Source organism: Lipotes vexillifer, unplaced genomic scaffold, assembly GCF_000442215.2.
Source record: "Lipotes vexillifer unplaced genomic scaffold, Lipotes_vexillifer_v1.1 scaffold1783, whole genome shotgun sequence".
Taxonomy (NCBI): Eukaryota; Metazoa; Chordata; class Mammalia; order Artiodactyla; family Lipotidae; genus Lipotes; species Lipotes vexillifer.
Genome location: NW_006777435.1, coordinates 1,744,715 through 1,760,259, shown reverse-complemented (window position 1 = coordinate 1,760,259; position 15,545 = coordinate 1,744,715). Strand labels below are relative to the sequence as shown.

At 42.8% G+C, this 15,545-nt stretch overlaps 1 protein-coding gene across 1 annotated transcript; it reads right to left on the bottom strand.

The window, feature by feature from the left end:
- Positions 1-415: 415 nt before the first annotated feature.
- LOC103085486 (zinc finger protein 280B) lies at positions 416-14,511 on the bottom strand. The gene is given in 4 exon segments (XM_007472101.1): positions 416-535; positions 537-1,108; positions 14,168-14,354; positions 14,437-14,511. Coding segments are annotated over 4 exon segments (954 nt in total).
- Positions 14,512-15,545: the final 1,034 nt, after the last annotated feature.

The window sequence follows — 15,545 nt, the reverse complement described above, 5'->3', positions numbered from 1 at the left end:
ATATATTTTTTAATAATATCTCAAAATTCAGATGAAACAATATTGTACTTCATAAGTTTTTAGAAAAACCTCATAAATGATCCATTGGGTTTCACTATATTTGATGTTATTGAATAATGTTATGATTTGGATTTTTTGTTTTTAGTGGGGTTTTTAACTTTGAAGTATGTGCTTCAGATTTACTGAAAGTAGAATTAATGGGTTTGTTTTGAAATTCTGCTTTTAGACCTGGGGGGTGAAGGTTCAGAATCAGATGTGTTCACAGTAATGGATGCTAATTCCACTGACCCTGGTTTAAGAGGTCCCAGTGACACTTGGATAACAACTTTTGTTTCAGGAGGCAATCCTTCTAGTTGCTTAGGCTTCTTAAACATTTGATGACACTGGGTCTTGTGCTCCATTTTCTCCTTGAAAGTTAAAAACTGTAGCCGGCATTTGGAACACTGGTGAACATTCTTTTCCCAGTGTCCTCTATAATGACACATGTATGGTGTTGCAGTTTTGAAAATTTTGAGACAAAATGGGCAAAGCAAATTCTTAGTGTTTTTGTGGTATGTTCTGAAATGTGTTTCTACATCAGCAAAGGCTGACGATCTGTAATTGCAGACCTGGCACACGTAGGGCATTTCGCCAGGCTTATGATTGTCCTTCATGTGCTGTAAGAGAACCTGATCTGTTTCAAAAGACAACTCACAGATTTTACAGACTGCAGAGGGCTCCTGGAAAGTATGGACACTTTCAATGTGACACTGCAGCTGGAAGGGAGTGGGAAACTGGCGGTGGCAGTGCTGGCAGGTAGTATGGTTTTTCCAGCTGTCACCCCTCTGTTTTTCAAGTTCCAAATGGTGCTTCATGTGATTCATAAACTTGACATTTTTTAGAACTTTCAAGCAGCTGAGGCATTTAAACGCTGTGTGAGTCTTCTGTTCTGGCTGCCCATCTCCTGTATGCTGTCCATAGTAAAAGTCATGAAGTAACACGATCAGATTTCCTTCCGTGGGATCAACAGTCTTGTTTTGACTTGTTAGACTCAAAAAGTCTGTTTTTGCCAGTCCATTTTCCCCAAAAGGACTTATAGGCTTGCAATGAACACTGCCCTTTGGAAAAGCTGTTGGACAAGGTTCTCCATTCTGAACATGGCTTAATGAGGTATGAACACTGTCTGAGGGTGTGCTTTGCTGAGCTGTCATTGTATGAAAGATACCTGAAGGGGCCAGAGCTAAAGAGTGTCCCCCTATGATTCCATTACTGAGTTTAGGCCTTTGGGGATTTGTGCTATTTGTTTCAGAAGTGGAAAGTCGTTTTGTTACACGAGGACTTTTATTCATACCTCCTGTAGAAAGTGCTGCTCCTACTGGATGCTGCAATGAACTTGTGAAGGTAATCAAAGGAGGAGAACGTAACTCTGGAGAGCTAACAGGCACGACTTGTAGTAAATTATTTTTATAATCAGGTTTAGACAAAGGCTCAATAATAATAGGACTATCTGTTGATCTTGATTCAGAGTCAGAAACTGGTAAGACAGTCATTGCTTCTGATGTAGGCATCACATGACTTACAGGCCGCAATTTGTGAGCATTACCTTTTCTGATGTGACCAGACTGTTTTCTCCTTGAACACGAACCTGGGGTAACTCTGTTCAATATGTTTGAAACGACTGGTTTTGAATTTGAGGTCATCCCAACAAAGATCAGCTCAGCATCTTCATTTACATGTTCCACCCCAACAAAAATCAGTTCAGCATCTTCATCGTCTACTTGTTTGGTTTCTTCTATGCTTTTCTGTGGTTCTGACTCTTGTTCTTCACATAACATACATGGTGGTTCCATTTTCTAAATTTTTTTATTCTTGAAGGGTGTGGCCACAGGTCCCAGTGCTTCCTTTATATAAACTGCCACCTAAGTATAAACATACTACACATCAGTTAAGTACAGAAAAATACGTTATTTATTTCTCTCCAAAACTCTAGGGTATTTATAAACATCCTTATTTTACAGATAAGGACACTGAGAGTTAAAGAGGATAAATGACAGCTTAAAAACGTATGATTACAAGTCTATACGACTCTAGAATCATAGCTTTGCCCTATGCTGATTTTGATCTCTCCTATTAAAAAAAGAAAACCCAAAACTCCAACAACTAATCACTAGGTGAAATCACATGTAAAGTATGAGTATTTTTACAAAAGCACCATTGTGCAGTGTTTAGAAACATGGGGTCTGGAGTCAAAGAGGATTAAGCTGGAATTCTAACCAGCTACATCTTTTTTTTTTTTTTTTTTTTGTGGTACGCGGGCCTCTCACTGTTGTGGGCTCTCCCGTTGCAGAGCATAGGCTCCGGATGCGCAGGCTCAGCGGCCATGGCTCACGGGCCCAGCCGCTCCGCGGCATGTGGGATCTTCCAGGACCGGGGCACAAACCTGTGTCCCCTGCATCGGCAGGTGGACTCTCAACCACTGCGCCATCAGGGAAGCCCAGCTACATCTTTTTTGGAAAATTTATAACTTTTAAATGTGTTTCTGTATCTTAAAGGCAAAAATCCTTATTTCTTAGACTTGAAGTAACAGCTCTTTTTAAAAAGCATCGGGACTTCTCTGGTGGCGCAGCGGTTAAGAATCCGCCTGCCAACACAGGGGACACGGGTTCAAGCCCTGGTCCGGGAAGATCCCACATGCCACGGAGCAAATAAGCCCGTGTGCCACAACTACTGAGCCTGTGCTCTAGAGCCTGCGAGCCACAACTACTGAGCCCACATGTTACAACTATTGAAGCCCGTGTGCCTAGAGCCCATGCTCTGCAACAAGAAGTAACCGCACTGAGAAGCCTGCACACCGCAACAAAGAGTAGCCCCCCTTGATGCAACTAGAGAAAGCTGCGCAACAACAAAGACCCAACGTAGCCAAAAATAAATAAATAAATAAATATATTTTAAAAAAAGAAAAAGCATCAAATATTCAATGGCATCTTGTTTTGTACTAGAATTGGAAGAAAATTTATATTAAATGCACATATATAAATTGATTCACACATACTGATTTCATATATGTTAATACAGAAAAGAAGTGTCAACTTCAAAGAATAGAATAAGAGTATCTACATATGGTCAACAAATAGCATAATTCAATGTCAAGCGCTTAGCACAGGTCTAGCAAATTGGGAATGAACTCTCTTGATAATCTCACCCCAACTCAACACTGATGTCTCCTAAATTTCTCCCTCTAATCCTGACTTCCCTACTAAACTTAAATCCAACAGTGCTTTGTGCCTCACTCCACCTGTCTCTTCACATAGCAGGCAAAGTAATGCTGTTCAAACAAATTAGACTGCATCACTGCTCAGCTCAAAACCTTCCAATGCCTTTCTGGTTCACTCAGTAAAAGGCCAAGTCCTTCCAATGCCTATAAGACCACACTTCCAACCCTACATACTGTCCCCTGCAATTATCTCATACTCCTCTCCCCCATCCACTGCACTTTAACCACACTAACCTCCTTGCTATTTCTTGAACAAACTAAACACTTTACCTTACTTAGAGTCTTTATATTTGTTGTCCCTGTAATATCAATGCTCATCATTCAGATACCTACATGGCTGGCCCCTCACCACCTTCAGGGCTCTGTTCCAAGCCTTCTTCTCAGAGAGGTTCTCAAATACTCCAACCAACCTCTAATTCACATTCCCAATTTCTCTTCCCTTCTCTTCCACCTATAAGCATTTATCACCACCTAATATATCATAAACATTATTTATCTTGATTATTTTCTATTGTCTATCCAGTAAAATGTAAACTCCAAAGGGCAGGAATTGTCTTTTGTTGACTGCTGGATCACCAGCACAAAGAACATTGCCTAGCACAGCATGGGAGCTCAACAAATACAGAATTTGTTAAATGAATTAATAAATAGTAACTCTCATCAATATGAACCTTTATTTGTAGAGCAGAGTGTGCTCCATTAATTCCATGTTTTCTATCAATTTACTCTGAGAACCTTGTCTGAATCAGAAATTCACATGTCGATGCCCTAACTCCCAATGTGATGGTATTTGAAGATGGGGTCTTTGGGGGATAATCAGGTTTAGATAAGGTCATGAGGGCCCTCATGACTGGATTAGTGCCAAGAAGAGACATCACAGAGCTTGCTTCCTCTCTATTTCCCCCAACACCCCCCCAAATGTGAAGACACAGGAAGAAGGTGAAAGAGAGCCCTCAGTGGGGAACCAAATCAGCCAGCACCTTGATCTTGGACTTTCCAGCCTTCAAAACTGTGGGAATAAATTTGTTGTTTTTAAAAAATAAAAATAAACTGGGTTCCAATAACATTGCTGAACTTTCACCTAACTGATCTTCGTAGAATTTTTAGCTGTTGACCATACTGATTAACTTTTCATCCAACCAATCATCCGAGATGAAAAGTTAATTAAGAGTGGAGAAAGAATGATACATAAAACAAATAAGTTAATGAATGCGTTCATTTAGAACAAGAGTAATGGGCTTCCCTGGTGGCGCAGTGGTTGAGAATCTGCCTGCCAATGCAGACGACACAGGTTCGAGCCCTGGTCTGGGAAGATCCCACATGCCATGGAGCAACTGGGCCCGTGAGCCACAATTACTGAGCCTGCGCGTCTGGAGCCTGTGCTCCGCGACAACAGAGGCCGCGATAGTGAGAGGCCTGCGCACCGCGATGAAGAGTGACCCCCACTTGCCACAACTAGAGAAAGCCCATGCACAGAAATGAAGACCCAACACAGCCATAAATAAATAAATAAATAAATACATTGTGTATTATTTAAAAAAAAAAAAAAAAAAAAAAAGAACAAGAGTAATAACAGACCATGGGAATTTTCTTATCACTTCTCCTCTAGTGTCCTTATTTTCTACAATTACCAGAATCTTGAGAATTTGGGGTAGGGAGGTTGGACATGCCAAGACCTGCTAGATCTAAGGGATGAGTCCTCAAAAATCACTTCATTTCCCCCACCAACAAAGTTGCCAAGGGCTGTGCAAGGAGCCAATGAGAGGTTTCACTCCAAAAATAGCTGAGAGAACAGTGGGTGATGACCCACCTCCCAGGTTATTCCTGTGCATTTCAACAACGGCCCTTTAAATGGGTTTTGTTATAGCCACACACCAGATTTTTTCAGGCATCAGTCCCTCTTAAGTAACTTCCTGAGATTACACCACTAGGACTCCTCTGGTACCTACCCTCACCATCTTCCCTTGCCCGTGACTCTTTTCACCCATTACTGCTCCTCCAGATTCTTGTCCCAACCCCGTCACTCTCTCTCCACCACAGCACTCAAGTCCTTTCTCCACCACTCCTTCTTCCCTCTACTCCATTAACCCCACACAGTTGCTGCCTTAGAATTTAACATCCATTAAACACAGACCCTTGGGGGAAATGGGAGTTTCACAGGATCCTTAAAACTGCCATAAACATTTGGATTCTATCCTAGGGCAACTGAGCAAAACAAAAGTAATTTTTTCATAAATATTTTTTAACAAATATTTTTTCACAAATAAGCTCAGGATGATAAAAGAACGCAAAAATAGAGTCTAATCTAGCCTGGGAGTCTAGGAGGAGAACAACTATTAAGCCAAGGTTGTTCATTGTCAAAAAAACAAGACTATTTCTATAGAATGGACTGAGAGAAAAAGTAAGGATTTACAGACCCTCACCACCATTTCCACTCTTCTTTTTTTACTTTATTTTTGAGGTCGCCCTGACGTAAACCCCTTCCTTCACCTGAGGGCTTCTCTCTTTCAAAAATTTTATTTATTTATGGCTGTGTTGAGTCTTCATTGCTGTGCACAGGCTTTCTCTAGTTGCCGTGAGTGGGGGCTACTCTTCGTTGCAGTGCACGTGCTTTTCATTGCGGTGGCTTCTCTTGTTGCGGAGCATGGGCTCTAGGAGCGCGGGCTTCAGTAGTTGTGGCACATGGGCTCAGTAGTTGTGGCTCACGAGCTCTAGAGCACAGGCTCAGTAGTTGTGGGGTACAGGCTTAGTTGCTCCTCGGCATGTGGGATCTTCCCGAACCAGGGTTCGAACACATGTCCCCTGCATCGGCAGGTGGATTACTTAACCACTGTGCCACTAGGAAACTCCCACCATTTCCACTCTTGCTACCTCTCTGACCTCTCCTCTCTCTACTCTAACATTCATTCACTTCAATCCAGCTACAGTGGCTCCCTTGCTGCTCCCTTCAAAGTCTACACCTGAAATTCTTGTCTTCCAGATATCCCCATGGCTAACACTTCTACCTCCTTCAAGTCCATGTCCAAACCTACCTATTCCAAGAGACTTACTCTGACCACCTTATCGAAAATCACAACACTCCTACCTACCCAACATTCAATCCTATGACCCTACTCTATTGTATTTTTCCTAATTTCATAACATCACCTTTTATTTCACAAGAGAATGTACATATTTATAATATTGACTATCTTTCTTCTTCCACTGAACTGTTAGTTCCATCCACGGGAGAAATTCTGTTTTTTTTTTTTTTAGTTTGTTTTTGTCTGTTTTGTTCACTGATTTCTCCCAAGGGCCAAGAGCAGTCCTGGCATACAATAAGCACTCAAATATTCATTAAAAGAAAATAATTATCTAGAAGGGGATAAAAATAATTCAACAAAAGAAGGTAGGGTGAGGGAAAAGGTAGGAAATGTTCAAACTTGGGATATAACCAATTTTCTTCAAGTCTGGGAGCCACTGAGGTGCACTGTTATACCAAATGTGAGAGCCTGCAATCCTGGGATTCAGGAGGATGACTATGGCCAGATCTCATCATGGGGACCAACAGTTTGGGGAAGCCTTTTCTTAGAACAGTATGGTTAGAGTACTACATTTCACCCAGGCAGGCAGGAGAGAAATTCAGCCACTTTCCCTTTTCCTTCCTTTCCTCCCAAGAGCAGCATCTTACAAGAACCCACAAAGGAGATATGAGCAGGGTAGGAGTTCAACCTAAAAGTGGCCTGTTAGTTCTGAGGCAATTCCTTTCACTAAGACTAAGAATTTGGAGAGGGTTTGGAAGTATCAGGTGAGTGGAGAATGATTTAAAGAGAGGGGTTGTGGAGGACCACAAAAAAGACACCTTAAAAAAAAAATGGGGCTTCCCTGGTGGCGCAGTGGTTGAGAGTCCGCCTGCCGATGCAGGGGACACGGGTTCGTGCCCCAGTCCAGGAAGATCCCACATGCCGCGGAGCGGCTGGGCCTGTGAGCCATGGCCGCTGAGCCTGCGCGTCCGGAGCCTGTGCTCCGCAACGGGAGAGGCCACAACAGTGAGAGGCCCGCGTACTGCAAAAAAAAAAAAAAGACACCTGCCTGCAGAAAAAGCATTTGACTAAATCTAGCACCTTTTCATGATGAAAAACAAACAAACAAAAAACCCTCAACAATTAGGAACAGAAGAGAACTTTCTCAAGCAAAGGTACCTGTAAAACACCCACAGCTAGCATCATACTTAGTCGTGAAAGACTGAAAGCTTTCCCTCTAAGATTGGGAACAAGACAAGGATGTCTACTACTGCACTTTGACTCAATATTATACCTGAAGTTCTACAACCAGGACAATCAGGCAAGAAAAAGGAGTTAAAAAAAAAAAAAAAAAAAAGAAGTAGCAGCATTCAGAATGGAAAAGGAAAAAGTAAAACTATATTGGAGATGACATGATTTTGTATATACAAAATCCTGAGGAATCCACCTAACAAGTATTAGAATTAAAAGGTTGCAGAATACAAGATCAATATAAAAAAATCAATTATGTTTCTATATAGTAGCAATAAATGTTCTGAAAATGAAAGTAAATAAACACTTCCATTTACACCGTTACAAAGAATACTTATCAGAAAGAGAAAGACAAATATCATTATGATATCACTTATATGTGGAATCTAAAATAAGACACAATTATCTATGAAACAGAAACAGACTCACAGACACAGAGAACAGACTTGTGGTTGCCAAGGATTGTGGGGAGGGATGGACTGGGAGTTTGGGATTAGCAGATGCAAACTATTACATATAGAATGGATAAACAACAAGATCCTACTGTATAGCACAGGGAACTATATTCAATATCTTGTGATAAACCATAATGGAAAATAATATGAAAAAGAATGTATATGTACAACTGAACCACTCTGCTGTACAGCGGAAATTAACACAACACTGTAGATCAACTATACTTCAATAAAATAAATTTTTGAAAAAAAGAATACTTAGGAATAAATTTAATAGAAATGCAGAGCTTTTTTATTCTGAAAACACTGAATTATACTAAATACATTGTTGAAGCAATTAAAGACCTAAATAAATGTAAAGACATCCCACATTCATGGATCAGAAGATTTAATATTGTTAAAATGGCAAGACTCCCACAACTGATCTATCAAAATCTTGGCTAGCCTTCTCACAGAATTGAAACTCATATGAAAATTCAAGGAACTCAGAATAACCAAAACAATCTTGAAAAAGAAAAAACTGAAAGATTCAGACTTTCTGATTTCAAAACTTACAAAGCTATAGTAATCAAGAAATGTGGCACTGGCATAAGGATAGAAACAGATCAATGGAATAGATCAATGGAATAGAATTCAAGAGTCCAGGAAAAAACCCATGCATTAATGGTGAACTGATTTTCAGCAAGATTACCAAAATAATCAGTGGGGAACAGATAAATCTTTTCAACAAATGCTGATGGAACAACTGGACATCCATATGTGAAAGAATGAATGAAGTTGGGCCCCTGCTCACACCATATATATAAAAAATAACTCAAAATGGATTGTGAAACTAAAAGTAGAGCTAAAATTAAAAAAACTCTTTAAAGAACATTGGAATAAATGGTTTCTTAGAGAAGACACTAAAAGAATAAATAACAAAGGAAAAAATAACAGGACTTCATCAAATTGACAACTTTTGGACTTCAAAGGACACCGTCATGAAAGTAAAAAGATAACCCACAGAATGGGAGGAAAATATCTGTAAATCATATATGTGACTAGGAACACATATATATGTGATACATATACATTGATATGTTATAAGGAACACATATAGATACTAACATATGTGATAAAAGAATATATAAAGATCTTTTATAACAGAAGAATAAAAAAAAACTCAATTAAAAAATCAGCAGAGGACCTGAATAGATAATTCTCCAAAGATGATATAAAATGGCTAGCAAGTATATGAAAAGATGCTCAACATACTAATCATCAGAGAAATGTGAATGTAAACCACAGTGAAAGATCACCTAACACCCATCAGGATGGCTACTATAAGGAAGGAAGGAAGGAAGGAAGGAAGGAAGGAAGGAAGGAAGGAAGGGAGGGAGGGAGGGAAGGAAGGCAGGAGAAAGGAAGGGGAGGGGAGGGGAGGGAAACTGTTGGCAAGCATGTACAGAAACTGTATCCTTGTGTGCTATGGATGGATTGTAAATAGTGCAAATGCTGTGGAAAACAGTATAAAGGCTCCTCAAAAAGTTAAAAATAGAACTACCATATGATTCAGCAATTCCACTTTTGGATATAGATCCAAAAGAAATGAAAGTGGGGTCTCTAAGAGATATTTGCACATCCATGCTCACAGCAGCACTATTCACAATAACTAAGAGGTGGAAGCAACCTAAATGTCCATGAACTGATGAATGAATTTTTAAAATGTGATATATACATACAACAGAACATTATTTAGCCATAAAAAAGAAATTCTGCCACATGCTACAATATGCATGATCCTTGAAGACATCATACATCATGCTAAATGAAATAGCCAGTCATAAAGATAAGGTCATGAGGGCCCTCATGACTGGATTAGTGCCAAGAAGAGACATCACAGAGCTTGCTTACATACAAATACTGCATGCTTCCACTTATGTGAAGTATCCAAAGTAGTCAAAGCAATAGAAAAGAAACAGAAAGGAGAATGGTGGATACTGTGGTCTAGCAGGAGAGGGAAAAGTTTGTTGTTTAACGGCATGGGTAGTTTCAATCTTGCAAGATGAAAAGGTCTAGAGATCTGTTTCAAAACAATGTAAATGGGGAATTCCCTGGCAGTTCCCAGTTGTTAGGCGCTTTTACTGCAGGGAGCCTGGGTTCGATCCCTGGTCGGGAACTATCCTGCAAGCCGTGCAGCCTGGTAAAAACAAAAAAGAAAAAAACAATGTGAATATACTTACCACTTAAAAATGGTTAAGATGGGGCTTCCCTGGTGGTGCAGTGACTAAGAATCTGCCTGCCAATGCAGAAAACACGGTTCGAGCCCTGATCCGGGAAGATCCCACATGCCGCAGAGCAACTAAGCCCGTGTGCCACAGCTACTGAGCCTGCGCTCTAGAGCCCGTGAGCCACAACTACTGAAGCCCACGTGCCTAGAGCCCGTGCTCCACAAGAGAAGCCACTGCAATGAGAAGCCCACACACCACAACATAGAGTAGCCCCATTTGCTGCAACTAGAGAAAGCACGTGCCCAGCAACAAAGACCCAACACAGCCAAAAATAAAATAAATAAAATAAATGAATTTTTAAAAAATGGTTAAGATGGTAAAATTTATGTTATATGTTTTTTACAACAATAAAAAAAAAACTTTTTTAAACAGGCAAAGGATTCGAAGAGACATTTCACCAAAGAAGATGCTATACAAATGGCCAATAAGCACAGGAAATACTGCTTAACATGATTAGGAAAATGTAAATCAAGCACAATGAGATACTCCTTCACACCCACTAGATTGGCTATAATCAAAAAGAGAAACAATAACAAGTGCTGCACAGGATGTGGAGAAATTGGAATCCTCATATATTGCTGGTGCAATTGCTACAAAGTGGTACAACCACTTTGGAAAACAGTTTGGCAATACCTCAAAAATTAAATATAGAGTTACCATATGATTCAGCAACTTCACTCTTAGGTATATACCCATAAAAATTGAAAACATTAAGTCCACGCAAAAACAATGTTAACAGCAGCATTCCTCACAATAGCCACAAAGAGCACACAATCCAAATGTCCATTAACTGATGAATGGATAAACAAAACTGTGGTATATGCTTACAATGGAATACTATTCAGCCATAAAAACAAAGCACTGCTGTGTATCTATGACATGGATGAACCTGAAAACATGCTAGTTGAATAAAGCCAGACACCAAAGGTCACATATTGTATGTGAGAGAATTGTATGTAGAGGAGAATCAAGAAAGAGAAGCATCCTGTAATCTAAATGAAAATTTTTTCAGGGAGGAGGAAATGAACTACTTTGATAAATGCTGCCAATAAATCAAATAAAATAAAAACTAAAAATTGACCATTGAGTTAAACATTGTGGAATTCATTCGTGACCTTGACAAGAGTGGATTTAAAAGAAAACAAGAGACTTGGAGATAACAAGTATGTCCAACTCTGCAGAAGTTTTCCTATAACTAGAAAATATGAAATAAAACAAGCAGAAGGGGGATGTGTCATCAAAAGACGGATTTTTTAATGAGAGATGACATTATAATCAGCCTGTTTGCTGATGGGAACCATCCAGAGAAACAGAAAACTTAATCCGAAGAAGAGACTTGCTAGAATATCCTTGAACAAACAAGAATTGATTGGATCTAGTATACAAGAAGTGTACACAAGCCAAATAATTCACTCATAGTAACAGACCTGAGACCATATGAAGAAAGGCTGGCATGGTGGATTAATGAGTATGGTAGCCAGCCTCCAAGATGGCCCCAAATGAATCCCGCCTCCTGGTATTCCCAATTCTGTGTAGCTCTCCCTCACACTATCACAGGGTTGACTGTGAGACTAAGCAAAGACAGGAGTGAAGGTGTGTAACTTCTGAAAAAGACTCTGCACTTCATCTTGGGTGCAAATTCTCTCCTGAATCACTCGCTCTGGGGGAAGCCAGCAGCCATGACATGAGCAGCCCCAAGGAGAGGCCCAGAGAGTGAGGAACTGAGGCCCCTTGCTAACAGCCAAGTGAGTGAAGTTAGATTCAACAAAAGTCATGGAGAGTCCCTGAGGCAAAACCACCCAGCTAAGCCACTCCTGGATTCCAGACCATGAGATAATATGTTTCTTCGAGCTATTATGTTGTGAGATAATGTGTACAACACAGACATTTCAAGTTACCATATCACTCACATGTCGTACTTGCAACTCTGAACTGTCATACACAGAATAGCTCTCCTATAAATACAGCAAAATTTAAAAAACAAGCAAACAAAAAAAACAAAACGGGAATTCCCTGGCAGTCCAGTGGTTAGGACTTAGCACTCTGACTGCTGGCGCCCCAGGTTCAATCCCTGGTTGGGGAACTAAAATCCCATAAGCCACGCAGCGCAGCCAAAACAAAACAAAACACGGCAAAACTGACATGCCATGAAGCTTGTATAGTCAAATCAAACGTGTATAGTCAAGCCAAGGACTCAAAGTTGTATCAGCGATAGATAAGTAACTATACAACAGAGCTGTATGCACAAGTTGCTGGGCATATAGTCTTGTTTACTGACATGAAGTGAACGCAGATACCCCGCCCATCCAGTCACATTCAATTACTTCATGAAATAAAACCCTTAAGGAAAAGGGTACAGAAATGAACAAACTAATCCCATGGAACCATGTTAAATCACAACACATTTACTCCGAATGAACCACTTTATTTATTTATTTATTTGGCCATGCCATGTGGCTTGTGGGATCCCAGTTCCTCGAACAGGGACTGAACCTGGGCTACTGTAGTGAAAGTCCAGAATCCTAACCCGGAGGCCACCAGGGGACTCCCATCACTTTATTATTTTAATACATTAGCTGAAACCTTAGGCCACGTGCATCAGCCCACATTAGCCTCACTGCGTGGTAGAAGTCAGCTTTACACAGCTTAAAAATCCATGGTGCTCTTACTTTTTTCCCTTTCAAAACAGCAGGCGAATGCCGGCCCCCAGCCCCCTGCCCCTTTTTAAGGCCGCAACTTAGAGAGCTCCAGAATGAGCTGAACCAATGAGTGCCCTTTAGTCATCACACACATTCTGGGTCGGCTCCCACCCACGCAGGAGAACGCTCTCTGGGCAGCAACGTGTTAGTCTGGGAGAGAACAAGAAAAATGCTAAGGGTAAAAAAGATACCACTCCGGGGGCTTCTCTGGTGGTGCAGTGGTTAAGAATCCGCCTGCCAATGCAGGAGACATGGGTTCGAGCCCTGGTCCAGGAAGATCCCACATGCCACGGAGCAACTATGCCCGTGCGCCACAGCTACTGAGTCTGTGCTCTAGAGCCCGAGAGCCACAGCTACTGAGCCCGTGCGCTGCAACTACTGAAGCCCGTGCACCCTAGAGCCCGTGCTCCACGAGAGGCCACCGTAATGAGAAGTCCGCGCACCACAACGAAGAGTAGCCCCCGCTCGCCACAAGAGAAAACCCATGTGCAGCAACAAAGACCCAACACAGCCATAAATAGATAGATAGATAGATGATAGATAGATACCACTCTGGTCCTCATTAGAAAGATGTCTGTCACCTTACCTCAGGCGCGCACTGAAAACCTGGGGGCTTGAGATTTTCCAGGCAGGAGCAGGTCGCATCCTAGAGACCAGCAGAGAAAAGGGTCAGGGTGAGTCACGTGTTACGGGAACATCCTATCCCCCAGGCCCTATCTGGTCCTGCCCTGAGCATGTTTACCAGGCGTCTCACACTTTACCAGAGAACAGAATCTCGAACAAGCCTCTTCCTCCAACCTCCCCTCTCTCAGTAAAAACCACCTCATCTGCCACCTGCCCAAACCAAAAGCCTGGACCTCGGGCGCCCGGCGGGGCTCCCACAGGGGACGGGGGCGGGCCGAAGCCCAGTCAACAAGAAAATAGCCCAGGCGCAGCGGCAGGGGAGAAGCCACTAGATCGATTTGTTTTTTTGGTTTTTTTTTTTTAGCTGCGCCCTCCTGACAGCGCCTGGGCCCACGGCTCTCCAGAACCCCGCCGGGCCTGCGTCACAGAACTGCCCTGACATTGTTTTGTGTTGTAAGGTATTAGGAGACCTCGGCGGGGCCCGGGGGCCTGACAGACCCTTCCCCGGAGGCCGGCTCGGCCCACCCCTGGGGGAGGGAGGCTAACGGAGAGCGGCGCCCGCCCAGATTGGGGAAGGGAGAGGGTGAAAGGGATGTCAGGGCCTGGGCCTCACCCTCCCTCCTGAGGGCCCGCGGCCCCACACAGCCCGCCAGGGCCGTGCCAGGCCCGGCGCTCGTGAGGACCCGAGAAACCCTCCCTTCGGCCCTCAGGGGCCGCTCCGGCCGCGCCACGGTCCCCGTCGACGGCGGGGCCAGAACGTCCGGCGGCTCACCGGCCCCGAGGCGCTCCCCTGGCGAAGCCTGAGGCGACTACGCCTCCTCAGGCCCCGGGCGCCGCAGACGCCGCCACCGCCCACGCCCCAGCTCGCGCGCCCGCTGTCACCTGTGATTGGCTGCCAGGTGCCAGCGCGAGGTCGGGCGCTGTGGTCTGATTGGCAGCGAGTCCGGGTGGGCGCATGCGCGCTCTCTAGCACCCCACCAGTAGCGACCGTTGGGAGCGGGGTCAGGCTGAACCTGTGTCTCAAAGGTCTTGGGCTGTCAAGACGCCAGAGTTCGCCAGGGCTCAGGGTAAAGAGCGGACTCTCAGTCCCTCAGGGGAGTCCAGCTCTTGCAATCCTCAGGTGTGATCCCTCTCCCATAAAAGCACTATCTGTCGGCCCCTTGCTTAAGGAACTTGACCATGCAACTGGGTGTTGAAGCCCGTCCTCTTGGACTTGCATTTGGGGCCGATCCAGTGCAGCCTGCCACCTGTTTTTGTACAGCCTGCAGCGAGCTAAAAAAAGAGCTTTACAATTAAAAAAAAAATTCTTTTTATTTTAGAGCTTTACGTTTTTTAATGGCTGGGGAAAACCACAAAGAGAATATTATTTTGTGACAAGTGAAAATTATATGAAATTCAATTATCAGAGTCCTTAAAGTTGGAACAGGGACTTGCTTGTTCCTTTAGTTATCATCTATGGCTTCAAAGTAGATTAATTGCCAGAGATCATATTCGCAAGCCTAAAGTATTATTTGGTCCTTTACAGAATCTTTTTTTTTTTAAATTAATTAATTTATGGCTGTATTGGGTCTTCGTTTCTGTGCGAGGGCTTTCTCTAGTTGTGGCAAGCGGGGGCCACTCTTCATCGCCGTGCGCGGGCCTCTCACTATCGCGGCCTCTCTTGTTGCGGAGCACAGGCTCCAGACGCGCAGGCTCAGTAATCGTGGCTCACGGGCCCAGACCAGGGCTCGAACCCTGGTGTCCACTGCAGTGTCAGGCAGATTCTCAACCACTGTGCCACCAGGGAAGCCCCTACAGAATCTTTTTTAAGTGCCCTGTTCTGCTGGAATCTCCTAGTAATCGTTTGGAAAAAAAAAAAGTTTTTGGTTTAATCTATAATGCTATTTTCTTCTCTATTCATTTTCCATTCTTTATTATTTCCTTCCTTCTTATTACTATAGGTTTGTTCTGTTGCTCTCCTTTACAACTTTTTGAGATAAATGCCTAACTCA